This window comes from Schistocerca gregaria, chromosome 3, assembly GCF_023897955.1.
Source record: "Schistocerca gregaria isolate iqSchGreg1 chromosome 3, iqSchGreg1.2, whole genome shotgun sequence".
Classification (NCBI taxonomy): Eukaryota; Metazoa; Arthropoda; class Insecta; order Orthoptera; family Acrididae; genus Schistocerca; species Schistocerca gregaria.
In genome coordinates this window covers 568,123,146-568,145,892 of record NC_064922.1, presented here as the reverse complement: position 1 = coordinate 568,145,892, position 22,747 = coordinate 568,123,146, and the positions used below count along the sequence as shown (strand labels likewise).

The 22,747-nt window shown below is 39.5% G+C and overlaps 1 protein-coding gene across 1 annotated transcript in view; it reads left to right on the top strand.

Moving 5' to 3' along the window:
- LOC126356216 (juvenile hormone esterase-like) overlaps positions 1–22,747 on the top strand; it is a 119,375-nt gene that overhangs the window by 85,824 nt on the left and 10,804 nt on the right. The window contains exons 9-10 of the mRNA XM_050007028.1: positions 11,248–11,377; positions 21,424–21,556. Coding sequence (XP_049862985.1) covers positions 11,248–11,377; positions 21,424–21,556 — 263 coding nt within the window. The remainder of the gene's footprint in view (positions 1–11,247; positions 11,378–21,423; positions 21,557–22,747) is intronic.

The window sequence follows — 22,747 nt, the reverse complement described above, 5'->3', positions numbered from 1 at the left end:
CACATGCTTCTGGACTTTTTAATAACTTTTCTTAGTACCGCACAATAGTTTTTATAATATTGAACAATTTCGGGGTCAGTACTCCATCTTGCTGTTAGATACAGTTCTCTTTTGCGGTTGCAAGATATTCTTATTCCTTTAGTTAGCCAAGGTTTTTTATATGTTTTCTTGGAATTATGTTTAACTATTTTCTTGGGAAAACAATTTTCAAATACCCTTAAAAATGTATTGTGAAATAAGTTATATTTCAAGTTTGCATCGGGTTCCTTATACACTTCATCCCAGTCTAGCTGCTGTAGGCTTTCCCTAAAGTTTGCAATATTTATATTGTTAATTGAACGCACTGCTTTGAAAGTCTGATTTATTATACTGCATGGAGCTATGTCATGTACTGTAACAAGCTGTGCACTATGATCTGAAAGACCATTCTCAACAGGATAAGCATTTATGTCCTTAAACTTATCTTGGTCTATAAAAAAGTTATCTATCAATGTACTGCTGTTCTTTGTTATCCGAGTAGGAAAATCAATGACGGAGCTCAAATTGAAAGAACTGAGTAATACTAAAAGGTCATTCTTCCTATTACACTCTTTCAGGGAATCAACATTGAAATCCCCACAAATGATAATTTGCTTCCCCCTGTCTGACAGATAGCACAACAAAGCATCCAAGTTTTCCAGAAATAGCTGGAAATTCCCTGAGGGGGACCTATACACTGTTACAATTATGAAAGTGCCATCCTTTAGTTTAAGTTCAGTGGCACATGCTTCCATATGTTGCTCTACACAAAATTTTTTAGTTTCTAAATTTTTTGCACTGTGGAAGCTTTTGACATATATGGCAACTCCTCCTCTCATCATATTATCTCTACTTACATGTGCAGCTAATTTGTACCCATTGATGCTAACCTTTTGCATATCAGTGACAATGTGATGCTCAGACAGGCATAGTACATCTATTACATTCTCAGTTTCTATATCTTCTAAACAAAGCAGAAGCTCATCAATTTTATTGTTCAATCCCCCAACATTTTGATGAAATATACTAACATTTTTCATTTTACTTTTGCAACATTTTGATGAAATATACTAACATTTTTCATTTTACTTTTGCAACCATCTTCAACCCAAATCTCACTCACACCATACCCACAAATCACAAACTTGTGCAGTAAAAATAATTCTGGGTTTCAAAACTCAATCTACTAATCACATACCAGTATTACTTACAACGCCTATCATCAATGACATTACCGTCTAAATAAGAGTCAGGCAAGCTTCGGTAGTAGTTTTCTGTTTTTGCAGTTCCTTTAGGAGGCACATATACACTGAAAAGTCAAAAGAACTGGTACACCTACATCTTGTAGCCTCCCCCCCCCCCCCCCCCGCCCCCTCGCCTCGACCGCGGGGAAGTGACGCAACACGGCATGTCATGGACTCGACTAATGTCTGTAGTAGTACTGGAGCGAACTGACACCATCAACCTTGCCGGGCTGTCCACAACTCCCTTAGAATACGAGGGAGTGGAGATCATTTCTAAACCGAATGTTGCAAGGCGTCCCAGATACGCTCAATAATGCTCATGTCTCGGGAGTTTGGTGGCCAGCGGAAGTTTCAAACTCAGAAGAATGTTTCTAGAGCAACTCTGTAGCAATTCTGGACGTATGGGGTGCCGCATTGTCCTGCTGGATTTGACAAAGTCCATCGGAATGCACAATGAACATGAATGGATGCAGGTGATCATACAGATGCTTAAGTACGTGCTTATGTACGTGTCGAATCTATACTTAACAGGGTCCCATATCACTCCTACTATACACGCTCCAACTCATTACATAGCCTCCGCCTGCTTCAACAGTCCATTGCTGACATGCAGGGTCCATGGATTCATGAGGTTGTCTCCATATTCCTAGACGTCCAACTGCTCCATACAATTTGAAACGAGACTCGTCCATCCAGGCAGCACATTTCCCGATATCAACAGACCAATGTCGGTGTTGATGGGGCGAGCCGAGGCCTAAAGCTTTGAGTCGTGAAGTCATCAAAGGTACACGAGTGAGCCTTCGGCTCCGAAAGCCTATATCAATGAAGTTTCGTTGAACGGTTCGCACGCTGACACTTGTTGATGTCCCAGAATTGAAATCTGCAGCAATTTGTGGGAGAGTTTAACTCATGTCAAATTGGACGATTCTCTTCAGTCGTCATTGGTCCCGTTCTTGCAGGATCTCTTTCCGGCTGCAGCGGTGTAGGTGATTTGTTTTCTTTAATATTCACTACACGCAAATGAAACTGTCGTACGGGAAGAGCCCCACTTCATCGCTACCTCTGAGATGCCGTGTCCCATCGCTCGTGCGCTGACTATAAGACCACATTCAAACTCACTTGATAACCTCCCATTTTGGCAGCAGTACCCGCTCTAAAAACTGCGCCAGAAACTAGTCGCCTTATATAGGCATTGCTGATCACAGCGCCGTATTCTGCGCGTTCAAATATATCGGTATTTGAATACGCATGCCTAACCAGTTTCTTTGGCGTTTCGCTGAATAATGTTTTGATTCCAGTTCATTTATTCGGAGGTGGAGTCTTTCAACAGATTGTGACATTTACACCCATCTAAAAATCGACCTACCTGCACGTCTGGGATGGTTCATCACATGAAATTTCAGGATTACTTTCATTTTCCTCACATGGGTCCTGTCCTTTTTGCTCATAGACTGCTGGCATCATCTCCATCGTTAGAACTTGAGTCGGAAACATCTTCCTCATCCTCAGTCACCTTCGGCCGCACTAGAGTTTTTACATTCTTGTCTCTGATCGGTAATTTTGCAAAAATTAAAAGAAATTGCACGATTACTTCAAATGTTTAGACATTGTAAAACAATAATCAGTTGACATAACGAGCGTATTCAAACATATTCCAACTAACAAAGTGGAAAGAGTTTTGTAAGTAACAACTACGTTTCAAAAATAGTTGCTTAATAAGTCGTACAAATTACAACAGTAGATCGCCGACTTTGACGAACTCCAGTGACATAACCACACGTGGCTGGAGCTTAGAAAAACTGAGGGGGCCCCCAATATTCCTCTTTCAAGTGCACAGGGGATAGAAGCATGGTCGCTACTTAACCTTCAGAGTATTCTGAATTTCCACTAGTGGATTACGTATGTAATCCACGCGATAACTGCAGTGTTAAGCACAAAGGCAAAAGTTAATATTAGGGAAGATACAGAGATTACACCTTCAATGTACTCGATATTCAATTGTAGCTTACTTTAAACAAAATAGGATCCAACTCAGTACCTTTGTACTATATTACCTGTATCACCTTAAATTACTCTTCTTTTTGTACAAGGAGTCTCATACAAATCTTTCAAACAAATATACAAACTCGTTCCGTGCTAGGATCAATATGTTGTCAATACACATGCACTTAGATTTTTCCTGTCTACTAAAACGGTAATTTAAAGATTATAGTGATAAATTTGACTTCCGTATGTATCAAATAATATGCTTCAAGAAGAATATAAAGGAAAACTCTCATTATGGAAGAAGACTTATTTGTTCTAAATGAACACAAATGAAATGTGCATACATACTTACATACATATAATATCAGAAATGAGCATTATTCTGAAACCTATCATTCAAAAGTGGAAATTATCTTGGAAATTGGTGGTAAGTTCCTATGGAACCAAACTGCAGAGGTCATCGGTCCCTAGGCTTACCCTCTACTTAATCTAATTTAAACTTACTTAGGCTAAGGTAAACCATACCCCCATGCTCGAGGAAGGACTCAAACCTCAGACTGTTCAAAAGTGTCACAATGGTCAGATATAGAGGAGAATGTATCCTATCTAAAAATTGAATTATTGTGAAATCAATTAAGATTGCATAAAACAGACCAGTTTACACATGAAGACATCAACTAGAAAGATGAAGTATATTAATAGAGAATCAACAATTGTTATTATTATACTGAAGTTTCACACTTCTTCGTATGACCAGATGTAAGATTCACTTGGACTTTCATTTTCACACTGTAATTCAAGGTATTTATAACATTACATAAATGATTACATTTGATTAAGAAAATCAGAAAATTATCTTTGTACAATGAAGGTAATGAAGAACAGCATCGCTTAGCTGTTTCTTATGTTTCCCAGGAAGTGGGATTCAGGGAGGGAATATCTCTCGTGAGGTCACATGCTTATGACAAGTTTTGCTTTGAAAATCTCCGGTTATTAAATATCATGGGGTGTGTGTAAGACTTTTGAATACTGTTATGTTCCTTGAATCAGGTTACTTGCTAGACCTTGAATAGGCAAAACTATATTCAATTGTGTGCAGTTTTCCTAATAATTCAAAAGTTCCTACATAGATATTAAAAAAAGTTCTATAGTTCTAAAGTAATCAATTCTGACCCATTGCAGGTTTTCCCTATCACTATATCTTCTAGTTTCATCGTTGTGAACTATCATATCTTTTCTTTCTGTCCTCGTGTTTTCAAAAGGCCTTCGACTATTGTTTGCCTTTTCCGAGCAATGATTGTCTTAATGATGGAGATTGAATAAACTCTTTTAAAATATTTGATGTTTTTTTCATCAAATTTTATTTAACATGCTGAGAAACCTATAGAGGAATCTTGTTGGCTTATCGATTAGATCTTCAAACTGTGTAATTTTTCCAATGCAAGATGGTTGTTTCTCTCTGTAATGGATTTAACATAGTCTCCATATCTCCCTCATGTACCTTAACTTCTGAGTTTCTTTGTGAATTGTATACCGAAAATAGAATGCTTTTGTTCCATATCCCAAAATAATTCCCATGGTTTTGAAATAAACTGTGATCCATTGTCTGACAAGTAGCGCTGGGGTACAATACTTATGTAAGGTATTTATTATCAAGCTGAGATGCAATTGTTTGGCATACAGCTTTCTTAATTCAATAAAGTTTAACAAATGTATACAATATATGTCTACCATAACCAAGATTATAGAGAGAAATAGCAACATGGCTTATGGACGTTTCTGTTATCAGATTTTGAATTTCACCCTAACAGGTTTTCTTATCTACATGTAATCTCTGGTATTTCTCACAGTGTGAAATTTTCTTCCCTAATGGCTTCTCTGTGCTATACAGATAAACATTTCCTGTACCTTTAGCAACCATTTTTGTGCACCAAAATGACTTTAACTTTCATGTATATAGTTTTATGAGTGTCACAATAAATTCCTCTGGCCATCATAACTTCCAACAAAGAATCTACATGCTACTTTTTCCTCCCTCATCTTCTAACTGTTGTCATTGTCTTTATTTCTTCTGATTACATACAGCTTTAATAGTTTTTCATCTCCTTCGCCATCCATATAAATGAAACTGCACATTTTCAGTTTCGATTAAGCTGTGACCTACTCCTAATGGTGACCGTGTGAGTGTACCAGCTACTATGTTTTCAGAACCAGCTACTATGTTTTTGATTCATAATCACATTGGTGGAGAAACATGCCCCCCCCCCCACCACGGGTTAACTTATTATGGTACAGTCTGCATCATTTTGGGGAACTTAAGGCCTAATGTTCAGTGAATACTATAAATCTGTCTCCCATTACGTATTTTTTAAGTTGCTTAAGACTCAACATTCAGCAAGCAGTTCTTTTCTGTCATATTGTTTCGCCTATCATGCTTTAGTAATAATTTACTAGCACATGCAGTGGTTTGATGTTTATCAAATTTATATATGTAGGTGGAGGAAATGGGCCACAAACCATAATCATTGGAGGCACAGAATAGGCAAACGGTAACCCAATATTAGATCTGTACACAATGTTACTTCGACTTTTTATTTATTTACACATGTTGTACCTCTTTCCAACACTCTATATTCATGGTTCAGCTGCATATGAGACAATTACAGTTGTGGGTGTAGTTTCTTACCTGTTCCACTAATCATGAAAGATTCGCTGTTTATTCTATTTACACATATAGTGTTCCACACTTCAGTACTCCACATGTGTGTGTTAGCTCCATGTTAGTCAATTTCATTTTCTAAAGCATTTTATAGCCTCCTCTAGTATTCATAAATACTGTCAGCAGGCTGGCAAGCCGATTTGGTTGCTATCCTCTCGAACTGTATTTGCCTGGCACGCCGTCTGTGGTTAATTGTCATTGGCATGTCTTATCCTGTGGTGGAAGGGGCTGTGTTACCCACCCACTGCGTGACAGGCTGCCCACGTCTCCTCATATCTTCGTCTGCGAATCTGGGCCAGCACCGTCCACTGCTGTGTTGGGAGGAGTATAGTTCAGATCTTGCCAGCCACTCATGGTTTTTCTTCACCAATACCTCCATTTCCAGTATTCTTTACTGCAGGGTATTTACTCATCTGCACAAAAACGTGCAAAATGACTCAACACTGAATGAATATTCCGTTTACCTTCGCCCCCTTATTCAGTACCATAATTCACACTGATGTCTTCCCTAGTTATGTCTCTAATTTGTTGTTAACTACAGATATCAATCATTCTTGCAGCTTTGTAGCAGCTCCTGTACCTTACTCCTGAGATAATTGTCGTTTCAGTGTCCCTTACTTTTATTATTCCCCTCTCAACGTCTGAATTTTAGTTCCCTTAAATCAAAGACTTTTGCTTTGATTTCTCAGACTTTTCTTTCTCTGCTAATTTCAATTGTCCTGAACTATAGCGTTCACATCTCTGTTTAGTATCACTAACCTTTCTCACACTAATAAACCAATATTACGTAACTGGTTACCAAATCCCAGATATGCAGGAACGGTTACAATTTGCTATCCCAGCGCATTCAGTATTTCTGTCTTTGCCAATGGGAGAATGTTAATGTATCCAAACACATGCCTTGTAGTTTTCTCACTGTTAATATCTAACAGTAACCCACAATTATTCTCTCTATTTACCAACGAGAACTGAAGATTAGTAGTTAAAACATCATTATTTCTTTTCTCAGTCTCTTCCTACAATTCACTTGGCGCATTATGTGTGTATGACATGTTAACCGTTATTATTATATGAAACTTTTGTCCCGGGAAACTCATAATCCCTCGACTTTATGTATTTGTGTGTCGCCTTCCGTCCCTTCTATTCGATTAGTTAGCGTTTTCGAGTATGTTAGAGGGACATTCTCCCTCAGGCTCCCTCGCACTTCATCTAACGAGCGTTCTTTCAGTATATCTCTGTTCTTGATAAAGATGGTTCTTATTCAGTGGTGCCAACCTGCGCTACTATAATTATCTCTTCACTTAGGAACGCTAGGTATTCAGAAATCGTATGGATGTGCCTTTCTCGTTCCAGATCCAATGTAGCTACCATGCTCTATCCGACTGCCAAGGTAATCTCGTCTGTGTTTCTAATAAGGAATAGTAAATTTCGTGCAAAAATTCTCAGAGAGTGCACCTATCACATTTCTGATCAGAACGAATCTTTGAATTTCTCGGTATATTCAGAAAATATTTGATGTATGTCCTAATAGTTTAACCTGTCCATCAAAATTTTGCGCTGCAGAATTGTTGAGTTAACAGTCGTGAATCCAAATTATTGTATAACAGAATTGGAAATTTTTGTAAGCTGTCAAACATTCTGCTTAGGGCAACCGGATGTTGGTTCTAGAATAGACTATTTTTCCCTCCTATGCCTCCATTCCTCTGTTGTTACCGTTTTTCACACTTTTGCTTTGATTTCTCAGACTTTTCTTTTCTCTGCTAATTTAAATTGTCCTGAGCTATAGGGTTCACATCTCTGTTTCGTAATTTCCTGCAGTATTAGCTCCTATACCTTATGTGCGTCTTGAATGCGTTCAGCTTCAGCGTTCACAGTGTTTCTATTGCCTTGTTATATGCCACCAGTTTCACACAGCTCCGTCCGGTTTCGTTCGACACCAGTGCAAGAACATTCAACAGGCTTTGCTGTGTAACATTCGTTGCCATATGCAAGCGCGCGACAGCTTTTCAGCAGAGAGAACCTCTTACTACAGCAGTTTTACTCATGTTGTCTACACTGTCAGCGAAACGTTTCCATCTTTCTGGTACATATTGCGTAACTTTTCTACCGGATAACATGCTTGTTGCCAAAGAAGACCTGGCCGCAGTGTTCCAGCCGACCAATGTGTCGATTAAGTTTGCTTTTTGGTGAGTTAGTTAGTTACATGTTCCATAGGTCATTTGAATAATTCTCTTGTCGAATTGAAGTGGAACGAGTCAATTTACAGGAATGCATACTATATGTTCAGTGTCAGCATTAATGGCAACTTTAATTTTAATAGTAGTCATGTTACTACACTTAAAAATGGCGTATTTTTAGAATTCTTCTCAGGTTACTATTTTGTAATAGAAATTCGGCCTTGGGACGCAAGAGGCTCTCCAGGGGTAATGATCCTAGGTTAAACTGGAAACTTGCTCTATTACCTTTCAGGCAAATTATGGTATAGAGCAAATGATCAAAAGATTTTGTTGATGGATATTGAACTCCTTTCTGAGCCCTTGACAGCTTTAATAGTATGTAATGAAGGTCATTTCTTCAACTTGTGTTAGATGTCCTGATATCATTATTTTCCCAAAACTGATGGATTATTTATGTCGAATTTCATTAGCGAATATGTGTAATGTGACGGTGCAGTTAAAATGCCGGACTCCTTAAATACGACCACGGCTGGACAGCATGTATTGGTCTTACTCGCGCACATCAAGACGTTTCATTCGAACCCAAACTCGATAAGCTGAAGTCAATGTTTATGAATTCATGCAAACGATATGCAGTTAACAAGTAAGCGCACCGTGGTTGAAATACTCGAGGCTGGCGTACACACATACATTCCAGACACGACAGTCACAGAAGCTTTTAGTTCGGGAGAGGAACAGCACAATGGGACGCCGGTCCCTTCAGAAGACGTCCCAGCGTATGTCGGCCGGTAACCGCTCATGTAGCGGACAGATTGGGCCCGAGTGAAAGGTGGGAACGGCCCCGTGTTGAGCTTAAAAGCAAATTCCGCTATACATTGTGTGAGAGCGGCCAACCTACACATTTCTTTACACATAGCACACAGTTTCAGAGATTTTCACAGGGACACAGCAAACGCCAAACGCCAATGCTATAGGTATCCGGATTGGTCGCCTTAAACGAAACGTCATTCTCCCGTTTTAGATGAGCAGTTCTGACTGGCAGACGATTTTTCTGACTCCTTGAGCTGAAGGAATTATGGAAGAGACCGAAAGATGTACCCCTTCACGTCTGGCATGGAGATGCGCCGTTCCGTTGTCGCTCTTAGAGCGAGGAACAAGTCTCTTCTCAGTACTTCACAGGGAGAGCACCTCTATTGAGAGTGAATCGAAGTGCTACTCTGTATTGAGCCCTTGCGATTAAGCTTTGTTCACTGTGTTGGCCGACACACTTGGTGTTATAGTTAGCGCCTGCGAGCGAATTTTGAGTGGCATCGCGGTGGACTGGTTATCTGACCGGTGTACGAGAGTTATCTTATTTGTCAGCAGCGAGCGGCGCAGACAGCAGTCATCGCAGCTTACGGTATTGTGCGCTACAGCTATTGTGAGCCCCAAATTTTATCCACAACAGTACACTTCACTGCATTTCACACGCGACAGCCTCGATCGTACCTAACAACATTCGAAAGGATAATTATTTAAGTTGAGTAGGTGTGCCTCTCAGCCATTCTGATAAGTCAACAACCATCTTAAACTTTGTATGTATATTTCATTAGCGAATCCAATCCTTGAGAGGTAACTTCACATTCCGGAAAGAACCAGGATATAACTTGTTCAATTCATAACTAAAATTGCCAATGTGATTTCTCAAAATTATTGCAACATAAATAATAACTTTCGTTATTTTGATGTTTTTCTTACACTAACTAGCACTACTCCAGTACCCAAGTATCCCACTAGTAACATAGGAAATTTTCAGAATTTTTGTGTCACTTCCTTACAGTGGATGACTCCAGAAGATATTTATTCCTGAACATTTTTCAGGCATTTCTCTTTACAACGTTAGGAGCGTCTGTCTGACTTCTTCGTAGTGTTGGGTGGAAGTTGCATCTTGCAGGAGCCACAGGGTAAAGGTTACATCTCAGATTAATCTGTTGCGCAGAATAACAGAATAACAGATCAACCCCACACCTCAAAACACTCTGCATCATTTGTTGGAATGACTCTGTTTATTGTATAGAACTGAATGTAGTGCGTTTTCACAAAGTTTCATGCGAATCTATTTTCAGAGAACCACATAATAATTCTTTTGAGAACATCATTAACAAATTATTCTGTTGATTTGTCTCTAACGTGACATATTGTAACACTAATAACGCCTGCAGAATTACCAGTTCTCTCTGCTAAACAGCGAGTCGATTCAAAACTGAACATTATGGGTCTCGTTTTATTATTTCTCCCCAGGCAGTAAGACTTTTTATCTCCCAGCTTTCCTGAACTACTCTATATTTTTTTTGCATTCGGTTTGTTAACTATTATTCAAACTAGTTACCTGTAAAACCACCAGTTACAAAAAGTTGCAGTCAAATATTTGGAAAGGATCACAAAGATTACCAGCTGGCGCTGTCTCATTATTTAAGTCTTTTAATAGTTGGTGGATGAATATGTTAATTTCGTTACCCATCGAGTAACCTTCTGGAATCCAAACTGTAGTATCCTGAGTAAATTTTTTCTACTTAAAAGTGAGACTACTCTTGAGTACATTAATTTTCGAACATTTTGAAAAGAGATGTCACTAAGGAAATTTGATGATATTTGTTCAAGTTATTTTTGTCACATTTATTTCACAGAAGAATCTATTGGGATTTCTCACGTTTGATCGATTCCAAGTTTAATATCGAAACAATGAGTTAAGGTGAAAATCAACAATAATTCAAGCAAAATCTTCGAGTGCAGCAACTAATTTACAACTGTCTCTGAAAGTATTATACATTAGATACATTGTTCACAATGGAAACCATTACAGAGAACTTAACATTTTTGCACATGAAGAATCTATGCACTAGTGATAATGTACATTTTTAGTTAAACTTTCATTAGTTTAGGTACTCATAAGCGACTGCTATATATATTTTATCCATATCTGAACATTTATTAAAAATTTCAAAACTAAATTTTACCAAAACATCACTTCTCCATAATCTTCTTATACCGCAATACTATTTCGGTTGCATTGTTTGTGACCCAGTTTCACACCAGCTCATGGAAATACTTTTGATGTTGGTAGTTCAACAACGACATCCAGAATTTCGAGCCGACTGATGCCTTTGTCAGAAAAGTGGTTGAAGTCTCCAGCGTACCCATTTACTACTACGAGTTCGACTACAGAGGAGAGAATGTCAACAAGACTCAATGGGGTAAGTAAATTGGCTTGTTGTTTTTGCCTGCATTAAATATTTATGTGTTCCGTTTATAGCTCAGTGAGGTATGTAGAATATTGAAATATAACGCTGAATCATTTTACTGACAAAGATACTGGCCGCGAGGTAAGAGTCGCCATGTCACAGATTGCGCGGCCTCTCCCGCCAGTGTTCCTACTCCTCCCTCGGCATTGGTGTGTTTCTTGTTCTTAGAATAAGTTGGTTTATTTTAAGTAGTGTGTAAGTCTAGGGACCGAGGATCCGAACAATTTGGTCCCTTAGGAATTCACACACACTTGAAAATTTGAACAAAGATACCTCTGTACTTACTGCAGTAATTTACAGGGACAGGAGAGAAATGAAACTTAATGTAGTTCCCTTTTCTGACGAACTTCCAAATCACTTATCTTCAATTCGAATCATCAGAACCTAAATTTATGGTGTCTTTCAATGGAGAGATGTCCTCCTTTAAATTCTAAATCTCGCCATAACGTGAGCATGTAATACTGTGTACTATTTCTCGCATCAGGACGCCGCTCAGGGTGACAGTCTAAGTTATGGATGGCGAACCAATGGGACCTATGCTACTGAATGTATGCGACCAAATGTATTGGGCACAGCATTAAATGAGGATTCTTTTTAGGCATACCTATCCAAAATAATTCATTTGGTCATCTACATTAGAAGTCATAGTACTAAAGCTTATCATGAATGAGCTGTTGGCGCCTAGGAATCATACAAGTTGCAAAAGTCTTATCTTCAATCATGTTAACTCACTGTGAGTCACATACTGTAAACTAGTCAGTAACCTCAAATTCCAAAATTTTGAAAAATATGCTTATCGTTTTTAATGCATTCTTGTAACTGAATCCATATAAGTTTTAAATTTTTCAGTTAAACGTAACGTAAAAATATAAGTCACAGTTGTAGTTGTAATTTTCTACAATCTATGTCTATTCAGCCTTTCCAGGTTCAGGACCATACTTACAATCAATATATGTCTTTAAAACATACCTTGAGGGTAAAGGTCAAGAACAAGAACAACAATGAATGAAATTTTCATTTTTAAAAATTTTCTTTGTGATGATAATGAAGTCGGTAGTACGTTATTGAAAGTGAGTTGATACGGCTACTAGGGTGCTAAAACGTATTTTCAGGTTCTGGACCCTACTTATACACACCTGTCCCTCTTCAAAAAGTACGTTTTTAATATTATCCAACAACAATTAATGAATTTATGTTTCCTTAATTTTTTGTGAGCCCTAAACTACCCCTTCCCCCCTCCCCTGCACTTGGCAACGCTCGTTGTTGAAAATGCCTCTGTATAGCTAGGGTCAATAAAGGGAATAAAGGGTCTTGTGTTTTTTATTCCGGGACCATGTTATGACGAATATAGAAGGACGCTGTGTAACAAATTACACATCTCTTTGTCAAAAGGAATTCGTTGTATGTGCTATTAAAGACTGGAATAGACAGTTCACATCTGCGATTAAGTATGTCAGCAAGAACAGTCACACCATTGTCTCAGGTTTCTTGGCTTCACATATCATTGCCGGTATGGTAAACCTTTTGCCGACGGGTTATTTTTGAAGAAGGAGTGTGCTCATCGCTTTCTGAATATTCGAAAATGAAGGTAAGGTGACTGAAAGCGTTAAAAATATTCATTTATCTACAAAAACAATGAAAGACAGAATCATAAAACTGGCGGAAAATGTAAGTAACAAGTGACATCAGGTTATCTTCTCGTATTTCGCTGTGTATTGACAAAAGTACACATGTAACTTAATCCGCCGGGTTAACTATATTTGCTTGGTATTGTGTTGTAAATAATATCAACGAAGAATTCTTTGCGGTGATGCGGTTGCTATCAACAACTAATGACAGAGATATTTGTGAGGCTGTTGAAAATTCGCTTACTGAAACAAAAATAGCTTTAAGCTACATTGCTTCAGCAATGACTGATGATGCCCCTAATACAATGGGCTAAAATAATGATTTTTTAAATTTACTCCAGGCACATATTTAACATTCTACTCTTGAATCCCTATGCATTATACATCCACAAACCATATGTGCAAAGGATGATTTCATTTCCTTTGGTAATACAGTGGCCATAGTCACAAAAGTAGTGAACCGTATATAGTCGCATGCGTCTAATGAAAAGGGTTGGACACTTTGTTAGATGAAGTCAGTTTGGAGTAGATTGGCTTGCTGATGTGTAACAATGTTCGCTGGTTGAGCCGCAGCAATATATTTGGAATATTTGTGGTTTATCTGAAAAAAGAGGCTTTTTTTACCAAATAAGGGAAAATTGTGCAAAATTCACAATTACTTGCCGTTAACTGTCTTACAACATTGATTTTCTTTATGGACATGTGTCAGCATTTCATTGATTTGAACGTAAAGCTTCAAGGCACAAACAAAACTGATTTTATCCCAGATGTTATTCGCTCCCCTTGAGGATAAACAACATGTTTTCAGTAACGTTATTGTTTCCAAAAACTACAAATATTGCACATGTTTGAAAAAAAAAAAATACTAGCGATGTGGATTTACATGAAAAGTCAGACCAAGAAAAAGTGGCTGAGGAATTTTCTTTCTTAAAGCATTCTTCAATCGTACAGTTTTCATCGGAATTTTCTCAGATCAAGCAGTTGTCGGAAACACTACAGTTTATTATGTGTGTAGATGTTACTTCACTGGTTAACGAGGCATGTGAAAATTTGATTAGTTGGAAATTGAAGAAACTGGAATGTAGTTGATTGATGTCCAGTGTAGTTCAATATGGCATAAAAATTTATCGAAGCAAGAAAAGAATTGCAAGAAAACGTGAGAGATTAGCAGTCAAAAATTACGACCTTAAAATGATGGAAACGTGAAATTAAACTCCGTACCAGAAGCTGGTGTTAGCTATCCTGACAATATTTTCAGGTCCCTACTCCTATGAGCTATTAATACATGAAATGAATAACATTCGCTACTAAATTATTTGTCAGATAACTCGAGGAGGAGGAGGAGGAGGAGGAGTAGATTAGTGTTTAATGTCCCGTCGACAACGAGGTCTTTAGGGATGGAGCGCAAGCTCGGGTGAGAGAAGGATGAGGAAGGAAATCGGCCGTGTCCTTTCAAAGGAACCATCCCGGCATTTGCCTGAAGCCATTTAGGGAAATCACGGGAAACCTAAATCAGGATAGCCGGAGACGAGATTGAACCATCGTCCTTCCGAATGCGAGTCCAATGTGCTAACCACTGCGCCACCTCGGTCGGTACGATAACTCGAGTCCATCTTACATTCTGCTAGAAGTTACGAAGAATGCACGTAATATAAATTACTTCGCATCGAATTTGCAACAGCAGAAATCACAATAATTTTTCTTTCACTTGCAAAAAACAAAATATCTGTTTTATTGCTGTATGAAATATCTATTCCTCGTTGCAAATAAAGAGTGTTAACATGGAAATATTCAGTTTTTGCATTAAACAGCTGAGTCCAAATTTCCATGCACCGTCACATCTTAAAACGTGCATGCATTCATGCACTATTATACATCTAAAGACGTACAAAATAAGAAAAAAAGGGCACGAAGATGTACAAAGCTATGAAATTTCTGCACATGGTGGCAGTCTAGATTCTAGGTTGTGTGGCAGTATCCAGTTTCACACTCTCCTCTCTCTCATTAGCATCAGAAACGTGGTACAGACTCATTTCAGTCATTAAATTAACCCGGTTTCTACACAGAGATCAGATAAGAAAATCTACATGAAAAATGAAGTAAGTCTTACGTCCGGAGCTAAACAGTTCGGTCAGCTTATTAGTCGCTAGTAACAGTCGTCATACAAACTTACTGTTATTGTTATCTAAAGAATGGTGTTATAAAAACCGCATTTTCTGTATTTTACGAGCTGAAAAAGGAAATGCTATTGTCATGTTGAACCGTCCCATTTGAAAAATTATACAAGACTGTGCTTTAACTGACACACAATATTTTTTTAGGGCAACGCAATCTGTCTTTCAATAATCCCTACAAAAAATGGCCGTGCCTAACATTAACCTATACGTTTCACAAATCGCTTACCTCACAAAAATGTTGGTTACTCGAACTACTGCAATACAGTGAGCGCCACTACTGCCAGCTAAATAAAAGATTCAAACTACTGAAGACACTAAACTACTGACAGGCATAGTTAGCAAATAAAAGATTTTGATAGAGAACAAACAATGTATTTACCTTAATAGTATTCAAAAGTCATAATATATATATCAGTTCATGACATCCAGTCTCACAAATTTCAAAACTCCGCCATTTCTCTCCTCACATCCACCACTGCTGGCGGCTCACCTCTAACTGCGCAACGCTACGAGCTGTTAACAGTCAACAGCCCAACAATACAATGGCAGACAACAATGCAAACTAGCCACAGACTGCACACAGCACAGCCAGTGGTTTTTATACAGAGCGCTATTTGGCGTTACCAATAAGAAAACCTAAACAGCCTACATACAATGTCCACTGAACGGAAGACTTTCTAGGCCCCAGCCCGTGTCGACTACGTGCAGTCGATTGCACCAAGACTTTATTCATGTTACAGCTATGGATTGATATTAAAATTTGTTGGGTGCGATCATAGGTGCTTCACTCAGTCCCATGGAGCTAGCTGACTGTAGCTATGAATAGAAAGCGTACCGCTGTAATGAAATTGCAACTTAGGTAATAGAATTTCGAATCAATGTTAATTGTTCCTCAAATTGACCTCTTCGTCCCTGCACATGGAAAACAGTTATTCATATTCAAAGCAATGTTCTCTCTTTTAATGGCTGGTGTCATACACATAAGAGAGTGGCCATTTTATTATGCCAGTGAGATTTTTACACTACTGACGGTGTTTAAGTACTTGTTATGCCGTAGAAAAACAGTGGCATTGTAAAACTAAACGTCCCGTATAGGAGACACAGCGACTGTTGTAGCTAACGTCCAAAAGCAGTTACATGTTGAGTATTATTTGGATTGACCAGTTCGTCATGTCAGACGCTAGCAACGGCAAATCTTCATTACCCTGGTGGCAGCAGCTTCCTAGTTGAAGACACAGCTCGACACTATCGTTAATACACTTAACATATGTTGCTCGCTTTCCACTAGTGAAACCGGTCAAAGTAAATCAAATAATATGTGACTTGTGGCTGTGTCCTGTGGGTTTTCTAAAGTATAGTTGGCACAAATTGCAGCACGAAGATGAGCAGAATTTTGTAGAACAGTTGTGGTGCTTAATTTACAGGACGGTCAGAAATTGCCGTGTGTAGCACGGAAGGTTGTGGTGAGAAATAACTTGTTAAGTAAAAAAAGTCGGTATGTTTCACGTTTCCTAAACAATTAGTATTGAAGCTAGCCAATTGGGTTGTTGCAGGTGCAATTCAAGTTGTATGATAGTGGAGAAGAGTGTTAAGCCTTTGGCTCGGGTTCGATCCTTACTGTCATCCCATCTCCAGTTTTTGTGTCGCTTACGTGTTCGGTTTTAGGAGACCAAACGAAGAATATTTTTATTAATACCGTCTCTGGCGGAAGCGCCAATGAAACTGGTATAGGCATGCTGATAATCCGGGGTGGTGGGGACTATTCAGTTTGTCTTTCATCTTGAAAAAACCTTTCAAAATAGCTGGTATGTGAATTGTGGTGCGAGGCCTAATTTTCTTTACAGATTACATTCAATATACATTTTTAGGCGTCGTGACAATCTTGCGGAGCATGATGTTGTTGTCGCTACGGTCTCCAGTCCGAAGACTGGTTTGACGCAGCTCTCCAAGCTGTAACCTGTGCAAGCATCTTCGTCTCCCAACAAAAAAAAATTGTTGAAATGGCTCTGAGCACTATGGGACTTAACATCTGTGGTCATCAGTCCCCTAGAATTTAGAACTACTTAAACCTAACCAACCTAAGGACATCAGACAACACTCAGTCATCACGAGGCAGAGAAAATCCCTGACCACGCCGAGAATCGAACCCGGGCGCGGGAAACGAGAACGCTACCCCACGACCACGAGCTGCGGACGTCTCCCAAAAACTAATGCAACCTACACTGAAGCGCCAATGAAACTGGTATAGGCATGCGTATTCAAATACAGAGATATGTGAACTGGTAGACTACGGCTCTGCTGTCGGCATAGCCTATATAAAGAATAAGTGTCTGGCGCAGTTGTTAGATCGGTTACTGCTGCTACAGTGACAGGATATTAAGATTTAAATGAGTTTGAACGAAATGTTACAGTCGGCGCACGACCAACGGGACACAACATCTCCGAGGTTGCGATTAAGTTGGGTGTTTCCCGTACGACCATTACACGAGTGTGCCGTGAAAATCAGAAATCCGGTAAAACATTAAGTCTCCGACGTCGCTACGGCCTAAAAAAGATCCTGCAAGGAAGGAACCACCGACAACTAAAGAGAATCGTTCAACGTGACCGAAGTGCAACCCTTCAGCAAATTGCTGCAGATTTCCATACTGGGTCATCAACTGGGTCATCACGTGTCAGCGTCCGAACCATTCGCACGCTGACACTTGATGATTGTACGACACAAAACTTTATGCCTCATCTGTCTCAGAATGTCCTATTAACAGATCCTTTCTTTTAGAGAAGTTCTGCCACAAATTTTTTTCTTCCCCAAATCTGTTAAGCTCCTTTTCATTAGTTAGATTATCTACGCATCCAGTCTTCACAATTTTTCTGTAACACCACATTTCAAAAGTTTATGTTCTCTTTTTTGTCTAAACTGTTTATCGTGCACATCTCTCGTCCGTACATGGCCGCACTACAGACAAATACCTTTAGAAAAGACTTCCTAACACTTGTCTGTATTCGATGTTAACAAGTTTCTCTTCTTCCGAAACTCTTTCCTTGCCATTCCTAATCTTCATTTTATATCCTCGTACATCATCTGTTATTTTGCTGCCCAAATAGCAAATTTAATCCTCTCAGCATAACCTGATTTATTCGACTACATTTCATTATCTTAGTTTTGGTTTTGTTGATTTTCATCTTATGTCCTCCTTTCAAGACACTGTCCAGTTCGTTCACCTGCTCTTCCAAGTCCTTAGCTGTCTCTGACAGAATAGGAATGTCATCGACCAACCCCAAACTTTTATTTCTTCAGGGAGAAATTCCTGCTCCAAACTTATCTTTGGTTTCCTTTACTGCTTGCCCAGTGTACAAAGTGCATAATACTGGGGATAGGCTGCAACCCTATCTCACTCCATTCTCAAAAACTCTCCTGGTTTCTGCACAAATTGCAAACAGCCTTTAGCTCCCTGAATTGTATCCCTGCTTGCTTTAGAAATTCAAAGAAAGTGTTCCAGAAAATAGCGTACAAAACTCTCTCTAAGTCTACAAATGGTATAAACGTAGGTTTGCCTTTCCTTGACCTGTCTTCTAAGATAATTCGGGGATCAGTATTATCCGTAATCTAAACTGATCTTCCCCGAGTTCAGCTTCTACCAGTTTTTCCAGTCTTCTGTAAAGAATTCGTGTAAGTATTTTGTAACCGTAACTGATTAAACTTATGGTTCGGTAATATTCCTAGTTGTCAGTATCAGCTTTCCTTGGAATTGGAGTTATTATATTCACATATCTGCTTCCCTTTTCTCCATAGGTCTTTTTAATTTATCTGTAGGCGGTATCTCTCTTCCCTGTAGTGAAATATGCTTTTAAATCCATACATTTGTCCTCTAGCCATTCCTGCTTAACCATTCTGCACTTCCTGTCAGTCTCAGTCTATAGCGTTTGTGTTCCCTTTTGCCTTCTTCATTAGCTGCATTTTTATATTTCCTTCTTTCATCAGTTACATTCAGTATCTTCTGTGTTAGCCAAGATTTCTGCTAGGCCTTGCTTTCCTATCTATTTGATTGTCTACTTCCGTCACTATTTCATCTCTCGAAGCCACACTTTCGGAGCATCATCACACATCGCCCACTATGACGCTCAAGAATATGGACTGCCATACTACTGTCACGATAGTAATTACGAACACTTATTCAAGCGTCTATACGTGACTGTTGCCATTCATCGTGTTAACAACGAAGTTCATTTACTGGTTACGCTCTGGGCCGTCGTCGCTTGTGTACAATGGAAGTCGACGACGTGGCAAGTGTTGTACCAGTCAAAGACACAGTATATGTATACAGGTCCACATCCGTTGCTGTGCTCCGGTTTCTAAACAGCACTGTGGACAAAGATGTACTGCCCTTTCCAGCCACGCAGACCAGGTTCTGTCATACTGTGCGTCGTCCAACAAGTTCTCGTTGCTGCATAGCAATCAGTCTCTGTTACCATTCAGGTTCCTTTGTAATAGTAGAAGTCATAATGTCATAATACAACAAATTCCTTTTCCCGAAACTGATAATTCTTCCCCATCAGAACTCACAGAATAGGCCCTTTTTACTGGCGACTAGGCAAAGTGATATTGGTATAGCACTGAACTCACTAGACACATAAGATAATCCAGTAAACAAATACACGGAATAAATGCCGATATTCTGCACTACAGTTTTTCTCCATGCTCAACCATTAGGCAGATCCTTGTTCGATGTTGAAATTCCACAAACTTACATTTCTTCTGCGTCAAAATGAGTCTTTACCCTTAATAGTGGATAATGGTTTGGAGGTTTAGTATCCTCAGTTAGTGTTGTTAGCTTACTACGAGGGCTATTGGGAAAGGAATTTCTGTTCGGTCACGAAATGAAAACCACAGTAAATATCAAAAATATTTTATTTGGAGTATTTAGCTGTACCTCACAGCTATTTGTCTATATACTCGACGCTCCGTCTTAGCGTTGTTGCATTGTACCAACATTCCAATACCCTCGTCATAGAAGGGTGCCGCCTCTGCTTTCCGCCAATGCGCTAAGCCCGTGTACAGTTCGTCCATCTCAAAATGTCTTCAGAGCAAGCGGTTCATGTGAGCAGAATTGACACTCAGGACGACCCTGTTACGGAATTTGTTGAGGATGATGAAACACTTTCCACTGAAAACGCTGCAGGACCATACTAACGGCCTCGGCAGGGTGCGACTGAGAATTGCCATGGAGAACGAGACGCATGGGAATTATGTTACGTGGGCTGCACGATGTGAGGTTACATCTCTACCTGGTGCTCATTCTTGGCGGGGAACAGCATTTTCCAGGCATCTTTACGTGCTCACCGTGCGCACGGAATTGAAAAGAGCGACGTATCACGATCAACGGGAATGGTGGGGCACTACCTAACACATCTGTCCACAAATTCAACGGATTTTGTACGAAACTTCATCAGATTTTCACAGAGGTTTCCATTTCGAGACCCACCGGAACTTACTTTCCCAGTAGACCTCGTATATTATCGTCGTATCGCTGACTTGTATTGTGAATCACCGAACCGTTTTCTACTGTTCTATTAGTAATAGCATTTTGAACGAAAACGATGCAGTATGTGGTATTATAGGAAAGAGAGAGATTCATTGCACCTACACGTAATAATTTTAATCGCTGTACGAAACGTAGATGCAGTTAAATTACGTGTAAACTGTCTAAGTGGACACAAAACGGAAATATGACATTGAAGTGGCAGGCGGACATGATCTGGTATTTCTGAGGAGTAATACTGGCTATAAAAAACTTACAGGATGAAGCACATCGCCGGATATTCAGATATTCTAAGTGAATAGAGAAGTTCGGTGAATGCCTTTGGCACAGTCCTAGTATATGCATCACAACAGTGTTAACAAAGTGACGCTCGTTTATTCCAGCTTCATACGAAATGTAGTCGATCACGTAACAGTAAATTTCCGTCACACGTTACGATCTATAAGTTTTAAGGACTAACGACACTGTTGAAACACTTAGCACTGGACGCCATTATGATACTATCAATTTCAACAACGCATGAATATCGCCTTTTACATTTCATTATACTAAGTAAAAGTGATTCTTACACGTCTATTACAAGCTCACAATCTACTGACAGTAAAAAACTGACTGTACAGATTGCTGTTTTGACGGATGTTTGTATGCTGTTGCAGGGGTAACACACAACGGTGAACTGCCTTTCCTCTTCCTGAGAAACGGCGTGAACTACAATTTGGATCCAAATTCCGAGGAGGACCGTGTACGAAGGCATTTCCTGCATATTTGGACCAACTTTGTCAAACATGGGTAAGAGCGTGTACTTATGAAATGGAAAAGTTCAGAAAATGCACCCTTCATTCAGTATGACCTCGGCTCCCTGTTAAGCACATAGTAACAAATATGTTACCGTAATTCATCACAGAAATCAAATAGCTGCAAATACGCTTTAACAGTATTGGGATTTCGCGATGTTTTGTTGAACAAATAATCGGTTTGTTCATCATAATAAAACATAAAGTTTAGCAAGGGAACAGGTGACTGAATTGGTCTTGACCCAGGCACAGCTTCTTGTCAGACACAGTACGTATTACATAATACAGGGTGATTACAATTAAAGTCAAGCTTTCAAAACGCAGTAGAAATGACACCACTTGTCAGAGTGACGTCACATTGATACAGAATATTATCCGAGAAGGGAATAACGTATTGTTCAAAAATGGTTCAAATGCACTATGATACTTAACTTCTGCGGTCAGCAGTCGCCTACAACTTAGAACTAATTAAACCTAACCACACACATAGATGCCCGAGGCAGGATTCGTACCTGCGACCGTAGCGGTCGCTCGCCTCCAGACTGTAGCGCCTACAACCGCACGGCCACTTCGGCAGGCGGAAAACGTATGGTAGAAGAAAAAAAGTGTGAAAATTGATCAATAGATGGCGCTATATGTGTCAGAATACGTAAATGGAAACACCTGTCATGCGCACGACCCTTTGAAGTTTAGTATAAACACGCCAGGTACACGGCTTTTCTTCCTTTTGTGTCTGCGACATTCGCCATGATTGTCTTAATGCAGGATAGCGCACAGCTAGTAAAGCTGTATTACAAAATGTTCAGATTTGTGTGAAATCTTATGAGACTTAACTGCTAAGGTCATCAGACCCTAACCTAAGTTACCCTAAGGACAAACACACACACCCATGCCCGAGGGAGGACTCGAACCTCCGCCGGGACTAGCCGCACAGTCCATGACTGCAGCGCCCGAGATCGCTCGGCTAATCCCGCGCGGCAGCTGTATTACAAGAATGAAGACTGTCGCTCTGCAGAAGTTCCGAACACTGAAGGGTGTGAAAAAGGGCGTTGCCCCGATGACTGCAGTGGGTCTGGAGAAAATGGATCGGAGTTTCGAAAGGGCGGGTTCTTTTGGAGTGCAATCTGGAAGAGAGAGGAAACGAACTGATTCGACGTCAGTGGAAGCAGTGACCACAGCAATGCAG